At 45.0% G+C, this 17,242-nt stretch overlaps 1 protein-coding gene across 4 annotated transcripts in view; it reads right to left on the reverse strand.

The window, feature by feature from the left end:
- Positions 1 to 15,796, reverse strand: part of gse1b (Gse1 coiled-coil protein b) — a 599,837-nt gene extending 584,041 nt beyond the window's left edge. For 2 of the 4 annotated variants that reach the window (XM_078544607.1, XM_078544606.1), the window contains exon 1: positions 14,402 to 15,762. In XM_078544607.1, the coding sequence (XP_078400733.1) occupies positions 14,402 to 15,388 (987 nt within the window). In that variant the 5' untranslated portion in view covers positions 15,389 to 15,762. Of the gene's footprint in view, positions 1 to 14,401 lie in introns of all 4 variants that reach the window. The other 2 variants (XM_078544609.1, XM_078544608.1) reach the window with 2 other exon arrangements.
- Between the last annotated feature and the right edge of the window lie 1,446 nt (positions 15,797 to 17,242).

Below are 17,242 nucleotides of genomic sequence, written 5' to 3' on the forward strand. Positions count from 1 at the left end.
CTGCTGAATTACACACAATGGATAAAATCTCTCTCCCAATAGGAACCTTTCAGCGTTCAAGCTAGTGTGACAATAAAGGAAAGGACAGCTCATCTCAGTTCATCAACTTCCTTTTCATTCTTCACTGACTTGTTGGCTCTCTCTCCATCACATGCTGTGCCCCTTTGACAGCTCACAGCTCATGCAGCACTGCATGGACTCAATAACTTTTCTCTCCAATCAGCAGACAGTTTTAAAGACGGACAAAACTATTAATAACTAAAGTAAATGCTAACATTTACATCTCCATCAGACTAATATTTTTACCGACCTTGTTGATAGGTTGGTACTAAATATTTAGCTTCGATATTTAGATTTCCCATCTTCTGAACTGCTATACATATTGGTGTGTGTGCAAGCATAAGAATCAATAAACAGCAACTCAGAAAATCCAATGAAGCATCATCAAATGAGCTACACCACAAAGCACTAGGATGGCAATTTGTGGTCATAATTCCTCACATGGTGATTTTTACAAGCTTGGCCATGGCGTCTTGCCAAGTGGAAACTCAGGAAGGGGGCAAAAAGAGAAATTAAATCTTTTTAAACATGCTGAGTGAGTCATCCTGACTACTCTAGTGTGTCTCTTTGGAGCAAGGTCAAAAAGTGGTGCTAAAATTGAATCATAGAGCTTGACTTTGAGCCCCTGTTGGGGCCGGGATTGGAGGTAAATGGGTGCTAAAATTAGCACCACTGGCATCTCCTAACCCGGGCCATTTTTGCTGAGGCGGGATGGGGGTGGGGCGGGGCAGGTTGGCAGGGCTACCCACCCACGTGTGTAGAGTAGCCAATTCAGCTTGTTAATGGCTATTTAAGGCCAATTAAAGGATAGGATTTTCCAGTTTAATTGCCTGGACGCTGCCTTCTCTCAGCAGCAAACCGCAGTGCCAGTGCCCCAAGCAGGCTTTAGAGGTCCTCTCTGCTTGCCTGTGCGCAGCAGCTGCCACAGGCCATCCTGTAGAGGGCTCTCCCCCACACCACCCACCCCATCAGTGGTGGCCTAGCTGCGAAAGCCATTTTAAATTTAAATTAACAATAATTGGAGGGTGCCTCCATTTGGAAGTGCCCTCTCCCTTATTTACCTCCCATTGCAGTCTGCTGTTTCATTCAAGCTGAAAGGCCTCTGATTGGCCCTCCAGCTTAAAAAGCCCACCCACTGTTCTTCATTGGATGGAGAACCGATCCTCTGGTCATTAATTGGCCACTCTGGGGAAAATCACGATGAGTGACTGTTTCCCAAACACTGTGGGTTCCTACCTCCATTTGAACTTGATGGCAGGATTCGGAAGCCCACAGGGCAAATCCAGCCTCTTGATACAGGCTACATAGAATTTACAGCACAGAGACAGGCCATTCAGCCCAGCTGGTCTATGCCAGTGTTTATACTCCACAGGAGCTGTCAACAAACCCATCTGCATGTTCTTCTATGCCTTTCTCTCTCATGTACTTTTCTAGTTTCTATTTAAATGCACCTATGCTGTTCACCTCAATTAGTCTATGTGGTAGCAAGTTCCACTTTCTAACTATTCTTTGGCTAAAGGAGTTTCTCCTGAATTCCTTACTGGATTTATTAGTGACCATTAATATTTCAGCCTCAAGCTTTGTTCTCCGCACATGTGAAAACATCTTCTCCATGTTCAGCCTATGAAACCCTTTCATAATCTTAAAGACCTCTATAAAGTCACCTCCCGGCTTTCTATTTTCTGGAGAGAGAAAGAGTCCCAGCCTGTTCCATCATAGCTATAACTAGTTATAACCAATAAGCTCTGATATTATCCTTTATAATCTTCTTTGCATCTTGTGCAGTGCCTCAATATTCGTCTTGTACTAATGGTTTCAAAACTGTACAAAGTAAGTGTGGTCTAACCAAGGTTCTGTACAAATTGAATATAATTTCTCTGCTTTTCAAATCTGTTCCTCTAGAAATGAGCCCCAGTGCTTTGTTTGCTGTTTTTATGGCCTTTTAATTATTTATATTTCTTTCCCTTTGCTATTCCGTCCCTCTTCTATTCAGATGGCAAATACCGCATGGTGATTCTGAATAAATTAAAAATGGAAGCAAAAAATTAAAGATCTGGTTTAAGGTGTAACCCATTAGTGACGGAGGCGAGCCAACCTAAGAACAGAAGAATTAGAAGCAGGACTAGGTCTTTTGGCCATTCAATAAGATCATCGCTGATCCGACTGTGGCCTTAATGCCACTTTCCTGCCTGTCCCCCATAATCCCTGACTTGTCAATTAAAAATCTGTCTAATTTAGCCTTGAATCTATTCAATTACCCAGCCTCCACTGCTCAGTGGGGGAAAGAATTCCACATCGTAATGACCCTCAGAGAAAAAAAATTCTGCATCTCCATCTTGAATGGGAGGTCCCTTAATTTGAAACTGTGGCCCCAAGTTCTAGATTCCCCAATGAGGGTAAATATCCTCTCAGCATCGAGCCTGTCAAACCCCCTCAGAATCTCACATGTTTCAAGAAGATCACCCCTCATTCTTCTAAACTCCAATTAGTGCTTTTTAAAAATTCTTTCATGGTGTGTGGGTGTCGCTCGCTAGGCCTGCATTTATTGTCAATCCCTAATTGCCCTCGAAGAGGTGGTGAGCTACCTTCTTGAACCTCTGCAGGCCATCCGGTGCAGGTACACCCACAGTGCTGTATGCAAGGGAGTTTCAGGATTTTGACCCAGCGACAGCAAAGGAATGGCGATAAGAGCTCAGCAGGAAGTGGCCAGGTAATCAAAGATCAATTGACTGGATATTTCAACATTCTTCCCCCTCCTTCCTTTCCTCAATGTGTTGACTTAAGCGGTGTACAGTCCCACAGGCAGCAATGTCATGAAGAGATTAGCGTCTATAATGTTATTGGAACTTATTTTTTAAAATAGAGTTTAGTGGTGTCTATGTATGTGTATGTGTGTGTATCTTAATTGGATTAAAGCCAGCTGGTCTCAAGGCTTTGATGTATAAAAAGATGTAGGTTTGAAATGGTAATTAGATAAACATGGGGAAATTTAGAAACATAGGTGTCAAGGGGGAAATTTGCATTTTTAAATAAGCCATTCAAAAGAATGGGTGAAATCTTGCACCTAGCTAGAAGACACCAAGCAATGTGTTTATTTTTTCCAGCTTACTAATAAAATTGGTGGAATGAAAGGATGTTATTGTTAGAAGAGGTAAAATTAAAAGCCTGGTGATACAATGGAAAATTTACATTCAAAGAGAAAGATATGTATAAAGGAGAAAGGAGATTGTGGGTATAGCAGAGGCATTTTAAGGTCCAACAAGCGTGAGATGCCTCAAGCTGCTACCTGCAGGGACCCAGAGCTGAAAGAAACTCATTTTGAATGTGACTGTCCAGGGTGTGCTTTGCCAGGTGTCTGTTTAAATCTATAAGATTTACCGTTGCCTTACCAGGGGTCTAACTCAGAGTCAGATTAATTAGGGGATTTTTGTAGTTATTATAGTAGTAATTTTGTAGACATATGTATGTGCTTACAATTTTTCTTGTATTAATAAATGTTTAATTTAGTTTAAAAAAAAACTCTTGAGACTCGGTGGTCTTTTTACTACCGAATTCAAAGACTGCATCTTGAAACATACGAATTGCAAAAATGGGTTATGACAGTTGTTTCAAGTTTCCCCTGGGGTTTGAACAACTCAGCCTTTACCATCAACTGTGTCATAATAACCAACAAGCCCAAACAATTTTAGCACAGCCCTTAAAGCAATGCCATATGAAAGACCACAGGGTAATCGTATATCTCTCCAACTCCAAATCAAGTGGATTACCTGCAATAAACCTCAAACAAAGAAAGTTGAGGGGTGATGTAATTGTGGTATTTAAAATGTTGAAAAAATTCAATAGTGTAGATCTGGAGAAATTATTTGCTCTGATGGGGGAATTAAGAACAAGGGAACATAATCATAAAATTACAGCGAGGCAACTCAGGAGTGAAATCGGGAAGCATATCTTCCAAAGATCGTAGAAATCTGGAATTCTCTTTCAAAAGACGGTGGACACTAGGACGATTGGAGCTTTCAAGACTCAAGAGCCTTACCTAACCAAAATCCATCATGGGATATAGAGCTACGGTAGGTAAATGGAGTTGAAGTATACATCAGCCCTAATCTATCTGAAAGGGGGAGCAGCATCAAGGGGCTGAATGGTCCACTCATGTTCCTATGTTCACTACAAAGAGAAATTTATCGCCGTTCCTTCACTGTCACTGGGTTAAATCCTGGAACTCCCTCCCTAACAGCACTGTGGATGTACCTACACCACACGGTCTGCAGCTATTCAAGAAAGCAGCTCACCACCACCTTCTCAAGGGCAACTAGGGATGGGCAATAAATGCTGGCCTAGCTAGTGACACCCACATCCCATAAATGAATTAAAAAAAATATGGGAGAGCCGGCTGCTCAGCATATTGCCTATCTGAAGATTCTACCAAGTGGCTTCTGATATTTATACAAGCGACTGAACATTCCACACCTGTAACTTCATCTCTCCTGGGTTACATGCTCGGTGGGGTAGCTGCCACTCATCCTCCGTTTCCACATTGTAAGTGCTGTGATTATTTTGCCTTCTGGGAAGATGGTTCATAACATATAAAGGGATATAAAAGAGAGAGTAATGTCTGGCTCGGAACAATTACAAGACAGTAATCAAATCAAGAGGCTCAAATTACATCATAGACCTCAAGTGAATCTGAAATTGAGGTTTCAAATTTGAAACTGTTCCCATGCATCCATTGTGCTAATTATATGTTCTGGCATAAGAAATTCTGAGGCAAGAAAATTGATGTTTGGCTTATCACGATCAGTCCATTCAGAGGTACATCTATAATTAATTCTATCAATCACCAGCCTCCCTCCCTCATCTCCAGACTATCAGTTTATTCCCTACCCATCCTCAGTTTGACATCTCAACTGAAAGATGGTACTTCAGGCGCTGCAGCACTCTCTCACTATTCCACTGAAATGGCAGCCTGGATTATATGCTCAAGTCTCTGAAGTGGGGCCTGAACCTATGACCTTCTGGCTCAGCAGCAGGTGCTCTATCAATCAGCCAAGGCTGCAACTGAAGGGTTTGAATGAGTGCTTAAATCACCCGGGGAACACACTCCGAGTCAGATATTCTCCAGGTTCAAATCAAACAAGGCATTAGGAGACAAAAGATACTTCGGCCTGGATGCACAGTTACAAGCGCATCACCATATCTGAAGCCCAGGGTTATTATACTGTCGTTATCTCAATGTTATCACCAAGTTTATTTTGTGAATTAGTATCAATGCACTATAGAAACAGTCACACTGAATCCAGCACACTTTTTTATTGTGAAAGACTCCTAACTTCATTATCTCAAATTGCTCCTATTGCTGGTGACCTAACTGTAACCAACTAAATTTCATCCTAATGTAGTAAAGCTCTCTACAGACACAAGACACGTTTAGATGGTAAATATGACTTTGGATGTTTTTCCAGAAATTAGTGCTGCAGCTCAATATCCAACAAATACTCTTTGCTGGGAGTGAAGGATTACAAAATCCCCCGCAAAATAAAATCTTAACATATATAAAATATACATATAAGATATTATGGTGTACTTGATGATCATAATGTAGGTCGTACCAGAAGGAAATGAACCACAAATAGAGCAACAGATTAATTAATGTGTTATGATTGTCAAACAGATACGTATGAACATATGAACATACATACGAACAAAAGAATTAGGAGCAGGAGTAGGCCACTCGGCCCCTCAAGCCTGCCCTGCCATTCAATAAGATCATGACTGATATGATTGTAACCTCAACTCCACATTCACACCTACCCCCAATAACCTGTCACCCCCTTGCTTATCAAGAATTTATCTAGCTCTGCCTTAAAAATATTCAAAGACTCTGCTTCCACTGCCTTTCGAGGAAGAGCTTTCCAAAGACTCACAGCCCTCTGAGAGAAAAAAATTCTCCTCATCTCTGTCTTAAATGAACGATCCCTTATTTTTAAACAATGACCCCTAGTTCTAGATTCTCCCACAAGAGGAAACATCCTTTCCACTTCCACCCTGGCAAGATCCCTCAGGATCTTATATGTTTCAATCAAGTCGCCTCTTACTCTTCTAAATTCCAGTGGATACAAGCCTAACTTGTCCAGCCTTTCCTCATGAGACAACCTACCCATTCCTGGTATTAGTCAAGTAAACTTTCTCTGAACTGCTTCTAATGTATTTACATCCTTCCTTAAATAGGAGATTAATTCTGTACACAGTACTCCAGATGTGATCTCACCATTGCCCTGTATAACTGAAGCATAACCTCGTTACTTATGTAATCAATTCCCCTCACAATAAACAATAACATTCTATTACAAAAACAGAATTACCTGGAAAAACTCAGCAGGTCTGGCAGCATCGGCGGAGAAGAAATCAGTTAACGTTTCGAGCCTTCTTGGCCCTTCGGCAGAACTGAAGCCACTTTGGCTTCAGTTCTGCCGAAGGGCCATGAAGGCTCGAAACGTTAACTGATTTCTTCTCCGCCGATGCTGCCAGACCTGCTGAGTTTTTCCAGGTAATTCTGTTTTTGTTTTGGATTTCCAGCATCCGCAGTAGCTTTTAGCTTTTTGTTAATAACATTCTATTAGCTTTCCTAATTACTTGTCGTACCTACATATTTGCTTTTTGTGATTCATGCACTAGGACACACAGATCCCTCTGAATCTCAGAGCTCTGCAATCTCTCACCATTTAGATAATATGCTTCATTTTTACTCTTCCTGCCAAAATGGACAATTTCACATTTTCCCACATTATACTCCATTTGCCAGATCTTTGCCCACTCATTTAACCTATTTACGTCCCTTTGTAGCCTCCTTACGTCCTCTTCACAACTTACTTTCCTACCTATCTTTGTGCCATCAGCAAATTTAGCAACCATTCCTTCGGTCCCTTTATCCAAGTCACTTATATAAATTATAAAAAGTTGAGGCCCCACACTGATCCCTGTGGCACACCGCTCATTATATCCTGCCAACCAGAAAGAGCCCCATTTATGCCATCTCTCTGCTTCCTGTTAGCTAGCCAATCTTCTATCCATGCCAATATGTTACCCCCTATACTATGAGCTTTTATTTTCAACAATAAACTTTGATTTGGCATTTTATCAAATGCCTTCTGGAAATCTAAGTACAGTACATCCACCGGTTCCCCTTTATCCGCAGCACATGTGACTCCTTCAAAGAACGCCAATAAATTGGTTAAACATTATTTCCCTTTCACAAAACCATGTTGACTCTGCCTGATTGCCTTGAATTTTTCTAAGTGCCCTGCTATAACATCTTTAATAACAGCTTCTAACATTTTCTCTATGACAGATGTTAAGCTAACTGGCCTATAGTTTCCTGCTTTCTGTCTTCCTCGCTTTTTGAGCAAAGGAATTACATTTGATATTTTCTAATCTAATGGAACTTTACCCGAATCTAGGGAATTTTGGAGAATTAAATCCAACGCATCAACTATCTCATTAGTCACTTCTTTTAAGGCCATTAGGACCTGGGGATTTGTCAGCCCGCAGCCCCAACTATTTGCTGAATACCTCTTCTCTGGTGACTGTAATTTTCCTGAGTTCCTCCCTCCCTTCTATTTCTCGATTTACAGCTGTTTCTGTGTCCTCTATAGTGAAGACCGATGCAAAATACTACTTCATTTCATCTGCCATCTCCTTACTTTCCATTATTAACTCCTCAGACTTATTTTCTATAGGACCAACGCTCACTTTGTTAACTTTTCTTTTTTAAATATCTACAGAAACTTTTACTTTCTGCCTTTATATCTAGCTAGCTTTCTCTCGTACTCCAATTTTTCCTTCCTTATTAATCTTTTTGTCACTCTTATCTGTTCTTTATAGTCTGTCCAATCTTCGGACCTGCCATCCACCTTTGTGTAATTATACGCTTTTTCTTTAAGTTTGATACTGTCTTTAACTTTTTGAGTTAACCATGGATGGTGGGTCCTCCCCTTGGAATTTTTCTTTCTCATTGGAATGTATCTAATCTGTGCATTCTGAAATATTCTTTTAAATGTCTGCCATTGCATCTCTTAATCTTAAGGGACATATCCCTTAACCTCATTTGCCAGTTTACTTTAGCTAGCTTGCTTTCATGCCTTTATAATTGCCCTTATTTAAATTCAAAATACTAATCTTGGACCCACTCGTCTCTCCCTCAAACTGAATGTAAAATTCAATCATATTATGATCACTGCTACCTAGGGGTACCTTAACTATAAGGTTACCAATTGATCCTATCTCGTTGCACAATACCAAGTCTGGTATAGCCTTCTCTCTGGTTGGCTCCAGAACATGCTTTTCTAAAACCATTCTTTGAACTCCTCATCTATGCTACCTTTGCCCATCTGATTTTTCCAGTCTATGTGCAGGTTAAAATCCCCCAAGATTATCACTGTACTTTTCTGACAAGCTCCCATTATCTTTTCCTTTATACTCTGTCCTATCGCGTAGCTACAATTAGGGGGCCTATACGCTACTCCCACAAGTGACTTCTTGCCTTTATCATTTTTCATCTCAACTCAAACTGTTTCTTCATCCTGGTTCCTGAATTTAGGTCATCCCCCTCTAATGTGCTAATACCATCGCCTTTCACCTTCACCCCCACCCTCCACCTTTTCCTAACTTCCTGTCCTTCCGAAATGTCACATACTCTTCAATATTCTCTAATCTTATTTGGCACCACATCCACAAACATTCACTCCCTCCACCACCGATGCACAGTAGCAGCAGTGTGTACCATCTACAAGATGCACTGCAGGAATTCACCAAGGCTCCTTCGACAGCACCTTCCAAACCCATGACGGATACCATCTAGAAGGACAAGGGCAGCAGATAGATGGGAACACCACCATCTGGAAGTCTCCATCCAAGTCACTCACCATCCTGACTTGGAAATATATCGCTGTTCCTTCACTGTTGCTGGGTCAAAATCCTGGAACTCCCTTCCTAACAGCACTGTGGGTGTACCTACACCACCTTGACTGCAGCAATTCAAGAAGGCAGCTCACCACCACCTTCTCAAGGGCAACTAGGGATGGGCAATAAATGCTGGCCCAGCCAGCAATGCCCACGTCCCATGAGTGAATAAAAACAGTATTCAGGTCCCAAACTGTCAACCTGCGGCCATGTCTCTGTAATGGCTATCAGATCATGCTTTTTATTTCTATTTGCGCTCTCAGTTCTCTGTTTTGTTTTGACTACTATGTACATTCATATACAGAGATTTTAGTTTCGTCCTTTTATTATTTTTGTAACGTTTAGCCTTATCTGCTGACTTATTCTTAGATTAGTACCCTCTGTCAGTCCCTGTCACGTTCTGTTTATCATTTCCCATATTACCTTTCCTCTCTTGCCTTGTCTCTACTCTTTGGTTTACCACATCTTCCCAAATTTGATCCCTTGCCCCCACTATTTGGTTTAAAACCCTCTCTACTTCCCTAGTTATGTGGCTCACTAGAATACAAGCCCCATTATAGTTCAGGTATAGCTTTTCCCAATGGTACAGCCCCCACTTTCCCCAATACTGATACCAATGCCCCACAAACCAGCAACCACCCCTCCTACACCAGTCCTTGAGCCACGCATTCATTTCTCTAATCTTATTTGCCCTATGCCAATTTGCATGTGGCTCAAAAAATACGAAGCAAAAAAAATAGATGGGGAACTTGAATTATGCATTGCATATGATTCATCTATCCAACATCACGAATCACAAGTGTGACTGACAGATTAGTAATAGCCTTAAGCTGCGTTTCATTGGTACAATGTCAAAGCATTGGTGTTTTTCTAAGATGTCAGCCAAAGAAGGAAAGAACTTGCATTATGTGGCACCTTACACGGCCTTAGGACCTCCCACAGCACTTTACAGCCAATGTTGAAATGTGGGAAACATGGTAGCCAATTAGTGCACGGCAAGATCCCACAAAACAGCATTAATGATATGCTTTAGTGCTGTTCGTTAATGATAAATACTGACCAGGGCATCGGGGAGAACTCCCCTGCCCTTCTCCAAAATAGTGCCATGAGACCTTTTATGTCCTCCTGAGAGGGCAGATGGTGCCTCAGGTTAATGTCTCATTCAAAATGTCCTGAAGTGGGGCCTGAACTCATAACCTTCTGACCTCAGGGTGAGAATGCTACCCCCTGAACCATGACTGACACTGTCACTTTAGCATTAAGACAAATCAAGAAGTAATGACAGAACAACCAGCATTGTTGAACGGCAGATTAAGCTTTTTTTCTTCCTTACTGAAGGAGTGTCAGAAACACCTTTAAGAAATACTGCAATGACCCGGTTCAACAGAGAAAATTCAACACACCAAAGATTGAAGGTGTAGTTTAGGTAAAGCCAGTATGTGGGGGGGCTCCCAGAAGACAGCCTGGTATCTCAGGGTTTAACATGCTGAGCAATCTCTGAAATTATAAAGACAAATTTGCACTGACGAACACACAAAACTTCTTCACGCCGATGCAAAAGTATGTATAACTACAAGCCGAAAATCTCCCGAAGTAGAGGAGGGAGTGAACCAGCGCAGTGGTGATCAGGAGTAGCTGGTCGAATTGCTAGACTCTCCCAAAGAGGAAGCTGTGGCAAATCACTGGACATAATGGATTCCTTTTTACTGCACTTGAAAAAGCTTTAAAAAAAAGCACAGCTCAATTCTGTAACCTTAGCAAATTCAGCAGCACTCTTTTTTTTTACACTAAAAACACTTGACTCAAGTGTTTGCACTGAAACATACCTCTAAATGCCTGCTCCCACCATGTACACTCACACCATTTGAGACCCTTATTTAAGTGTAATTGTATGTAGAAGCACTAGAGGGTGCAGTTATGTAAATCTTATAATAGACCACTGTTAAAAGATAGCAGTGCACACTTGCAATTATTTTAAAATCAAATAAGCAAAGCCCGCAATCAGACAATCATCACATAACTGATGCCTTGTTTATAATTGTTCCCAGCTGTTTCCCGACTCCTAGGGTTCAGTAATGTGGGAGACAAGGGTACACATCTGGAATTTTCATTTCCACTCAGCAGTGGAGCGATGTAGTGAATTTTCAGCACTGCAGCCTGAATGACAGACCAGAATTACATGCTCCAGATATCATTATTTTATACCTTTTCCTTTCTCCTGTACATGCAAGAGTGCAGGCATTCCATCCATGCTTTTTAATTACCCAACCACCAGCCCCCCTCACATACACACAAACACACACACCTCCCCTAGGTGCACTTCACTTCAAATGAAGCAATTCACACACATACACGAGGCTCAGTGCATAAACTACACCATGTGCTATGCTGCTGACGCTTACACAGCGAGGTCCTGGGTTCAATCCCCACTCTTTACCGAGTTAGCAGGTATCGGTTGTGGGCACAGCGATGTTAAATTGGGTTGGGGGAACTAGGAAAATCCTGCGGGGGTTCCATTTCCAGGTCTCCAGCGATGCCTGCTGGACATGCGGATGGCGGTTGTGAACAGGATCGCAGCTGCCATTTGCAAATACCCTCCACATTCAGCCACGGTGCAGGTACCAGCAGATGCCCCTGTGTCAGCCTTCACATCAGGTACACAAATCATTTAAAGCTAGCCGTCAGGTAACCTCAAGAGGGCTGGATTATAAAGTGGTGGTGGTGGTTGGGGTGGGGGGGAACCACATCTCAGGAAGTGTATACTAGCTATGGAGGGGGTGCATCACAGATACGCCAGAATTATACTGGGGCTCAGAGCATTAAATTGAGAGGATAGAGTGTATAAACCTGGTTTGTGGTCTCTTCAATTTAAGAGATTGAGAGATGATTTGATTGCGGGCTGTAAAATGTTGAAAGGATTTGATAAGGTAGGTTTGGAGAAACTGTTTCCTCTGATGGGGAAATTAAGGGCAATAGACTTAAAATTAGGGTTAGGCCATTTAGGAAGGGGAAGCAGGTTTTCCCCCAGAAAGGACTGTAGTAAATTAAGAACTCTCTTCCCACAAATGTCTGTTGATGCTTTCAAGAATGAGGCGACAGGTTTTGATGGGTGAGTGTACAAAGGGACATGGACCTAAGGCAGGTAAATGAAGCTGAGGGGCAAATCAGCCATGATCTAATTGAATGGTGGAGCAAGCTCAATGGGTTGAATGGCCTACTCATGTTCCAATGCAATTCAAGCTTCAGTATAATCCTCATCTTATTTTTGGCCTGACGTTGTTTCATCGCATAACTAGAGAGGTATTAAGTGCCTTGCTCTTGAACATCGTATTTTCAGGAAAGATACAGAATGGTAATTCATAGTGTGGAGAGGCAAGGCCAGTCATTCATGAGTGAAATGTTAAAAAAAGATCCCTGCACAGAGCAATGCTGTTTATTCAAAGCACTGTGTTGTTTTTGTGGGGATTTCAAATAAAAACCTAACGGAAAACCAGTGGAGACTGTCACAAACCATCATGCAGACTTATGAAAGGATTAGGGTGAAGTACATGCAGAAACAGAGAAAACAATTGCAACCTTAAAACATCCACAGAAAATGAATGAACCTTTATACACAGTATGCTGCACGACTGTGTAAGTTCAAGTTCCATTGCAAAAACTCTCTGCTTTACTCTAATGTACGATGATCAATTGCACCAAGATGCAGCATTTAACTATAGCCTGGTGCATTGCATCTAGTCTGATACTGCACTGCAGGTTAAAGGTTGCCCTGTGCAGAAGGAGGGAGAGTGCAGTTGCAGTGGCAGACTCTCTTAAAAAGGTACATGCCGAATATGAAAGAAAAATGCATTCTTCCAGATTAAAGGGCCATATCCTTTATAGGAAAAATGTTTAACAAACAAAACACTTGCCAAGCACTTAGACCCAATGAAGGAAATTGACTCAAAGTCAGCACTGTTAATTGTAAAAGTCTCAACTGCACGTGATACAGCACTGCACTGCAACCAGCTTTATGTAGCTTACTGGGGGTGATACACATAAACAATAAAAAGTCACCCTGAAACTTAATATCCCATAGTTTGTGCGATTCTCTGAATTCACCCTCTCGGATTACTCCCATGACAGGGCTGTAGCTACCAGTACTTGGCGTCAATTGTTCCACAACTCATAGCATTCTTCTTAGACACAACTCGATTAGGAAGGGTAGCATCTACATTAACAGAAACTTCTGTACACTTTACTGAAACGAAAATGATTTTTAAAACAAAATCTCAAGCCAGTTGTGTGGTTTTGGTGAAAGCTTCACATGCCCACCATTACACTTTGCTGCCACCCCAGTGATAACTCTGTTTGATTCCGTCTCAGTCAAAATATTGCACAGCTGCTTCCACAACACAGCCTATGCTGCCTCTCGGAAGACTGAGGTAGACAAGGTTATCCCTCTGCAAGTGACAAAACAGGAACATATGCTCATTGTAGCAAGGGCAAAAAGATGATGACCAATCAGCACCGACGTAGCAGAGCATCTGTCCTATTAGTCAGGCAACAACTGCGGTCAAATTTCTTTGATAAAGTAAAATCAGATCACATCAAAGGACAGTCAGCAGTTTGCCTGATGTTCACAGGTTACTGATCATGAGAATTTTGAGAACGAAATTGGACTTAAAGTCCGACGCAATAACCAAATTCTTACAAAGCACCAGGGTGCTCAGTTGGGATGAGCATCTTGATATAACAATGCCTGAGTAAAAGTTCTAGACTTAACTCACTGAGCAACATCTTTACAACTTGCAAAATATGTTTTGCCACGTACTTTTAAAAAAAAAAAATCCCTTTCTTAGTCCTGAACATTTATGGGAAATGTACTGAATATCAAATCTAACTTGACATGCAAGCATTCCCAGAAAGAACAAAAAAAAAGTGAAAACTGTTGAGTTGAAGAGGCAGGACTTCAAATAACATCACAACATTCCAGCTTACTACAGGACAAACAATTCATCATCATTTTATATTGACCATGTGGGCACTGTGTTTTGGCTGTGTGACAGCAGCCACCTCATTACACACTTGGCTTGATTATCGAGTTTTCCTCGGGTACAGAGTTCTCAAGTAGTCAGTGCACCCATTCGGGCGGGTACCATCTGGCCAGATTTAAAATGCTTTTGCTAGCCAAAAGTGTAACCTGTCTCACACCCAGGTGACAGGGAAATATTACCTGTTGTTATAAATTGAGATTGATTTTGGCTATCTTGAAATACAGCAGGCAACTAGAATTACGTCTCGCACTGCAAACTAGCAAAAAAGGCCATTGCCCCCAAAGTGACAGTCCAACTCAGATACAAATATACAGGGCCACCAGACTGAAAAGAAACAAACGGTTTACCTTTGCATTACTGGGTGGCGATAAAGAATCCTTTTGGCTTCCTTGCTTGAGGCAGTTCCCAGCCAGTACCATAGCTCTGCAATCCTCGCAGGTCCCAATTGTCAAGTGTTCGCCATTGTCCACCACAAGGGCATCAGCCACTCGAGGGGCATGCAGGAAGACAGGGAGTCGGTTTATCGTGATGGTTTTCAGGCCAAGGTAGCGCCTTCGCTCCTGTCTGCAGAAGAAGCAGACAAACATGTCCACCTTGTACTGCCTGGACCAGGGGCTGCTCGGATGCTGAGACTTCTTCCCGCGCCACCACTGCTCGAGCAGGTCGTGGTAGCACAAAACGCAGGCAAACGCCAGGCCAGTCGAATCCACGGGCTGGCCTTGGGCTGTGCGCGGGCAGCTGGCCAAGAACGGGAAGAAGGGCTCGTGGTCGCCATGGCGGCTGGGAGGATTGACGTTCAGCTGAAGCTCCCGCCCGGGTTCCAGCTCCGTGCCACACAGCAGGCACACGGACGTGCGACCCGCCCTCAAAGGCTGGCGGGCCGCTGAGTTTGGACAGGAGGTGCTGGCGTTGACTTGTAGGTACCTCCTGAGGAAGGCCTGGGCTGACGAGATCAACTCCTCGCGCTCCGACGCCGTGTAAGCCGCCCACATGTCCTCCAGCACGGCGTAGCAGACCTTACAGCAGCCGACTTCCCCGCACTCCGTCATCGCTTTGGAATTGGGGGGACAGGGCAGGAGACGAAGGAACGGGAAGTACATGGGGTTGTCCCGCGCGCTGCCGTTGAGGCCCCTCGAACGGACAGCTTTGGCCTCTTGGCCGCAGTCCTCGCCGCAAAGGTAGCAGCCCCGCCGAGGGGTCCTCCTGCCGCTCCCCGGGTCCATCTCCCCGGCGCCTTTCGTCACCGCGCCCAAAACGCCAGCATTCAGGGGCACCATGTAAAGCCGCTGCAGCACGGGCACATTTGCCATCTCAAAGCCTTGCCACTGCTGCATTAACGACACATGGCAGAAGGAACAGACCTGGGTGCTGCCCTCCAGGCTCAGGGGGCACGCTCCAGGGGGAGGGTTGTGAAGCCACAGGAAGGGGAAGAAGGGCTCGTTGGAGGTGCTCTCCTGCTTCTGGACGTGGACCGTGTGCTGCGCGCTCCGGAGCAACTTGGCCCCGCAGATGAAACACGAGCGATCCTGGGGCTCCGGCGCGCTCCTGGTCTTTGCGATGACGCTGCCGGCTTCCCTCGACTGCCTGTTGACCCTTGCCACCTCCTGGGCGCAGATCTCCCCGTTCTGACCAGCGCCTCTCGTCCGACCGCCGGGGACAGGGAGCTCGTCGTCCGAGGAGGAGTAGTCGCAGGTGTTGCTGCTGTCGTCGCTGAACTTGTAAGGGGTCAGCTGGCCGGGGGCCTCGTCCGAGGAGCCGGGGGCCGCGAGCGGGGAGAGCCTGGGTGCGGGCGGGGCGTCGGAGTCTGGCCCCTCTCTCGTCTTCGGGCACGCCGCGTCGGCCGGGTGGCTGTTCGGCTGTCGCTGCGGGCAGCCTGGGTGCCCCGCGTCCCGGGCACAGCCTCCGACGAAGGGGAGCGGGAGCCCGGGGAAGTGGTGTGCCAGGGACGCGGGGTTGCCCGGGGCAGGGTGCTGATGCCGGGGGTGAGCCTGCTGGGCGACGTGGTCCAGCTCCAGCTCCTGGTCTGAGATGTCCTGGTCGGACAGGGAGGAGAGGGAGGATTCCAGCAGCTCCTTGCTGCTCCTGTCCTGGACCTGGCTGCCTTCAGGCTGGTAGCTGGGGTTCCACTCCTGGGACCCCCTGCGGCTGTCACACTGGTGGGGTCTCTTGAGCCAGTACATGCGCTTGTCCACCGGGGTCCGCGACCTCTCGAACGACTCCCACTGCTCGCCCAGGAAGCAGCGGCACACGGAGCACACCGAGACCCAGCCCTCAGCACTCACCCCCCGGGCACCGGGAGCCGGCTCCTGTTGCAAGAGGAATGGGAAGTAAGGCGAGCCGCAGCTGCCCCGGACCTGCAGCTGGTGCTCCCGGCCGGGGCTCATCCAGCCCCCGCAGATGAAGCAATGCAAGCGGGCAGAGCCGTTGGTGGAGCCGGGGAGGGAGCTCTCTTCCCCGGACGCGATTGCTGCCATCAGCCGGTGTTTCCTGGAGATCGGAGCAGCCGCCGCTTTGTCAGTCATAATCGCGCTGGGGGTGGTTTTGGCTGCTGGGGCTGGGGGTGTCTCTGTTCCCCCCACCTCCCCACCACCACCACCACCACCTCCTCCTCTCTCCCTCTCCCTCTCTCTCTCTCTCCACCCCGCCCCGGCTGCAGTTTAAAGACTGAGAGCGCTCTCACAATTTGCTCCAAACTTTGCCCAGCTCTCCCCTCCAGCCAGCTAGACAGCGCCATCTCCTACTGAGCATCTTCATGGTCCCACAATGCAACTCCGACTCAACAAACTTCCAGACCCCACACTTCCATCAAAAACTTCAAACTTCACACATCCACACTACCCCCCCACCCCCAGGGGACCGAACACACAGGGAGAGACAGACAGACACACACACACACAGAGAGAGGGACACTGCACACACAACTCTTCCAGAAGATGCACAACAGCACCTTACATAAAAACAATATACCCCTCAATTTCCCTCCACTCAACGCCTCCGAATTGATAATGAGGTATTCAACGTGACATATCTCACAGTTACCTCCACTCAACTGCATCTTAAATAATGATCTCTCTTTGACTCAACAGCACCTAATGGTATTTCCCCTCTGCCCAACACACAGACGCTCCGCAGTTACCTCTTTTTGTAAATTACAACCTGGATCAATTTCATTTCCCCTTCCCCCCTCC

This window comes from Cetorhinus maximus, chromosome 6, assembly GCF_964194155.1.
Source record: "Cetorhinus maximus chromosome 6, sCetMax3.hap1.1, whole genome shotgun sequence".
NCBI classification, from domain to species: Eukaryota; Metazoa; Chordata; class Chondrichthyes; order Lamniformes; family Cetorhinidae; genus Cetorhinus; species Cetorhinus maximus.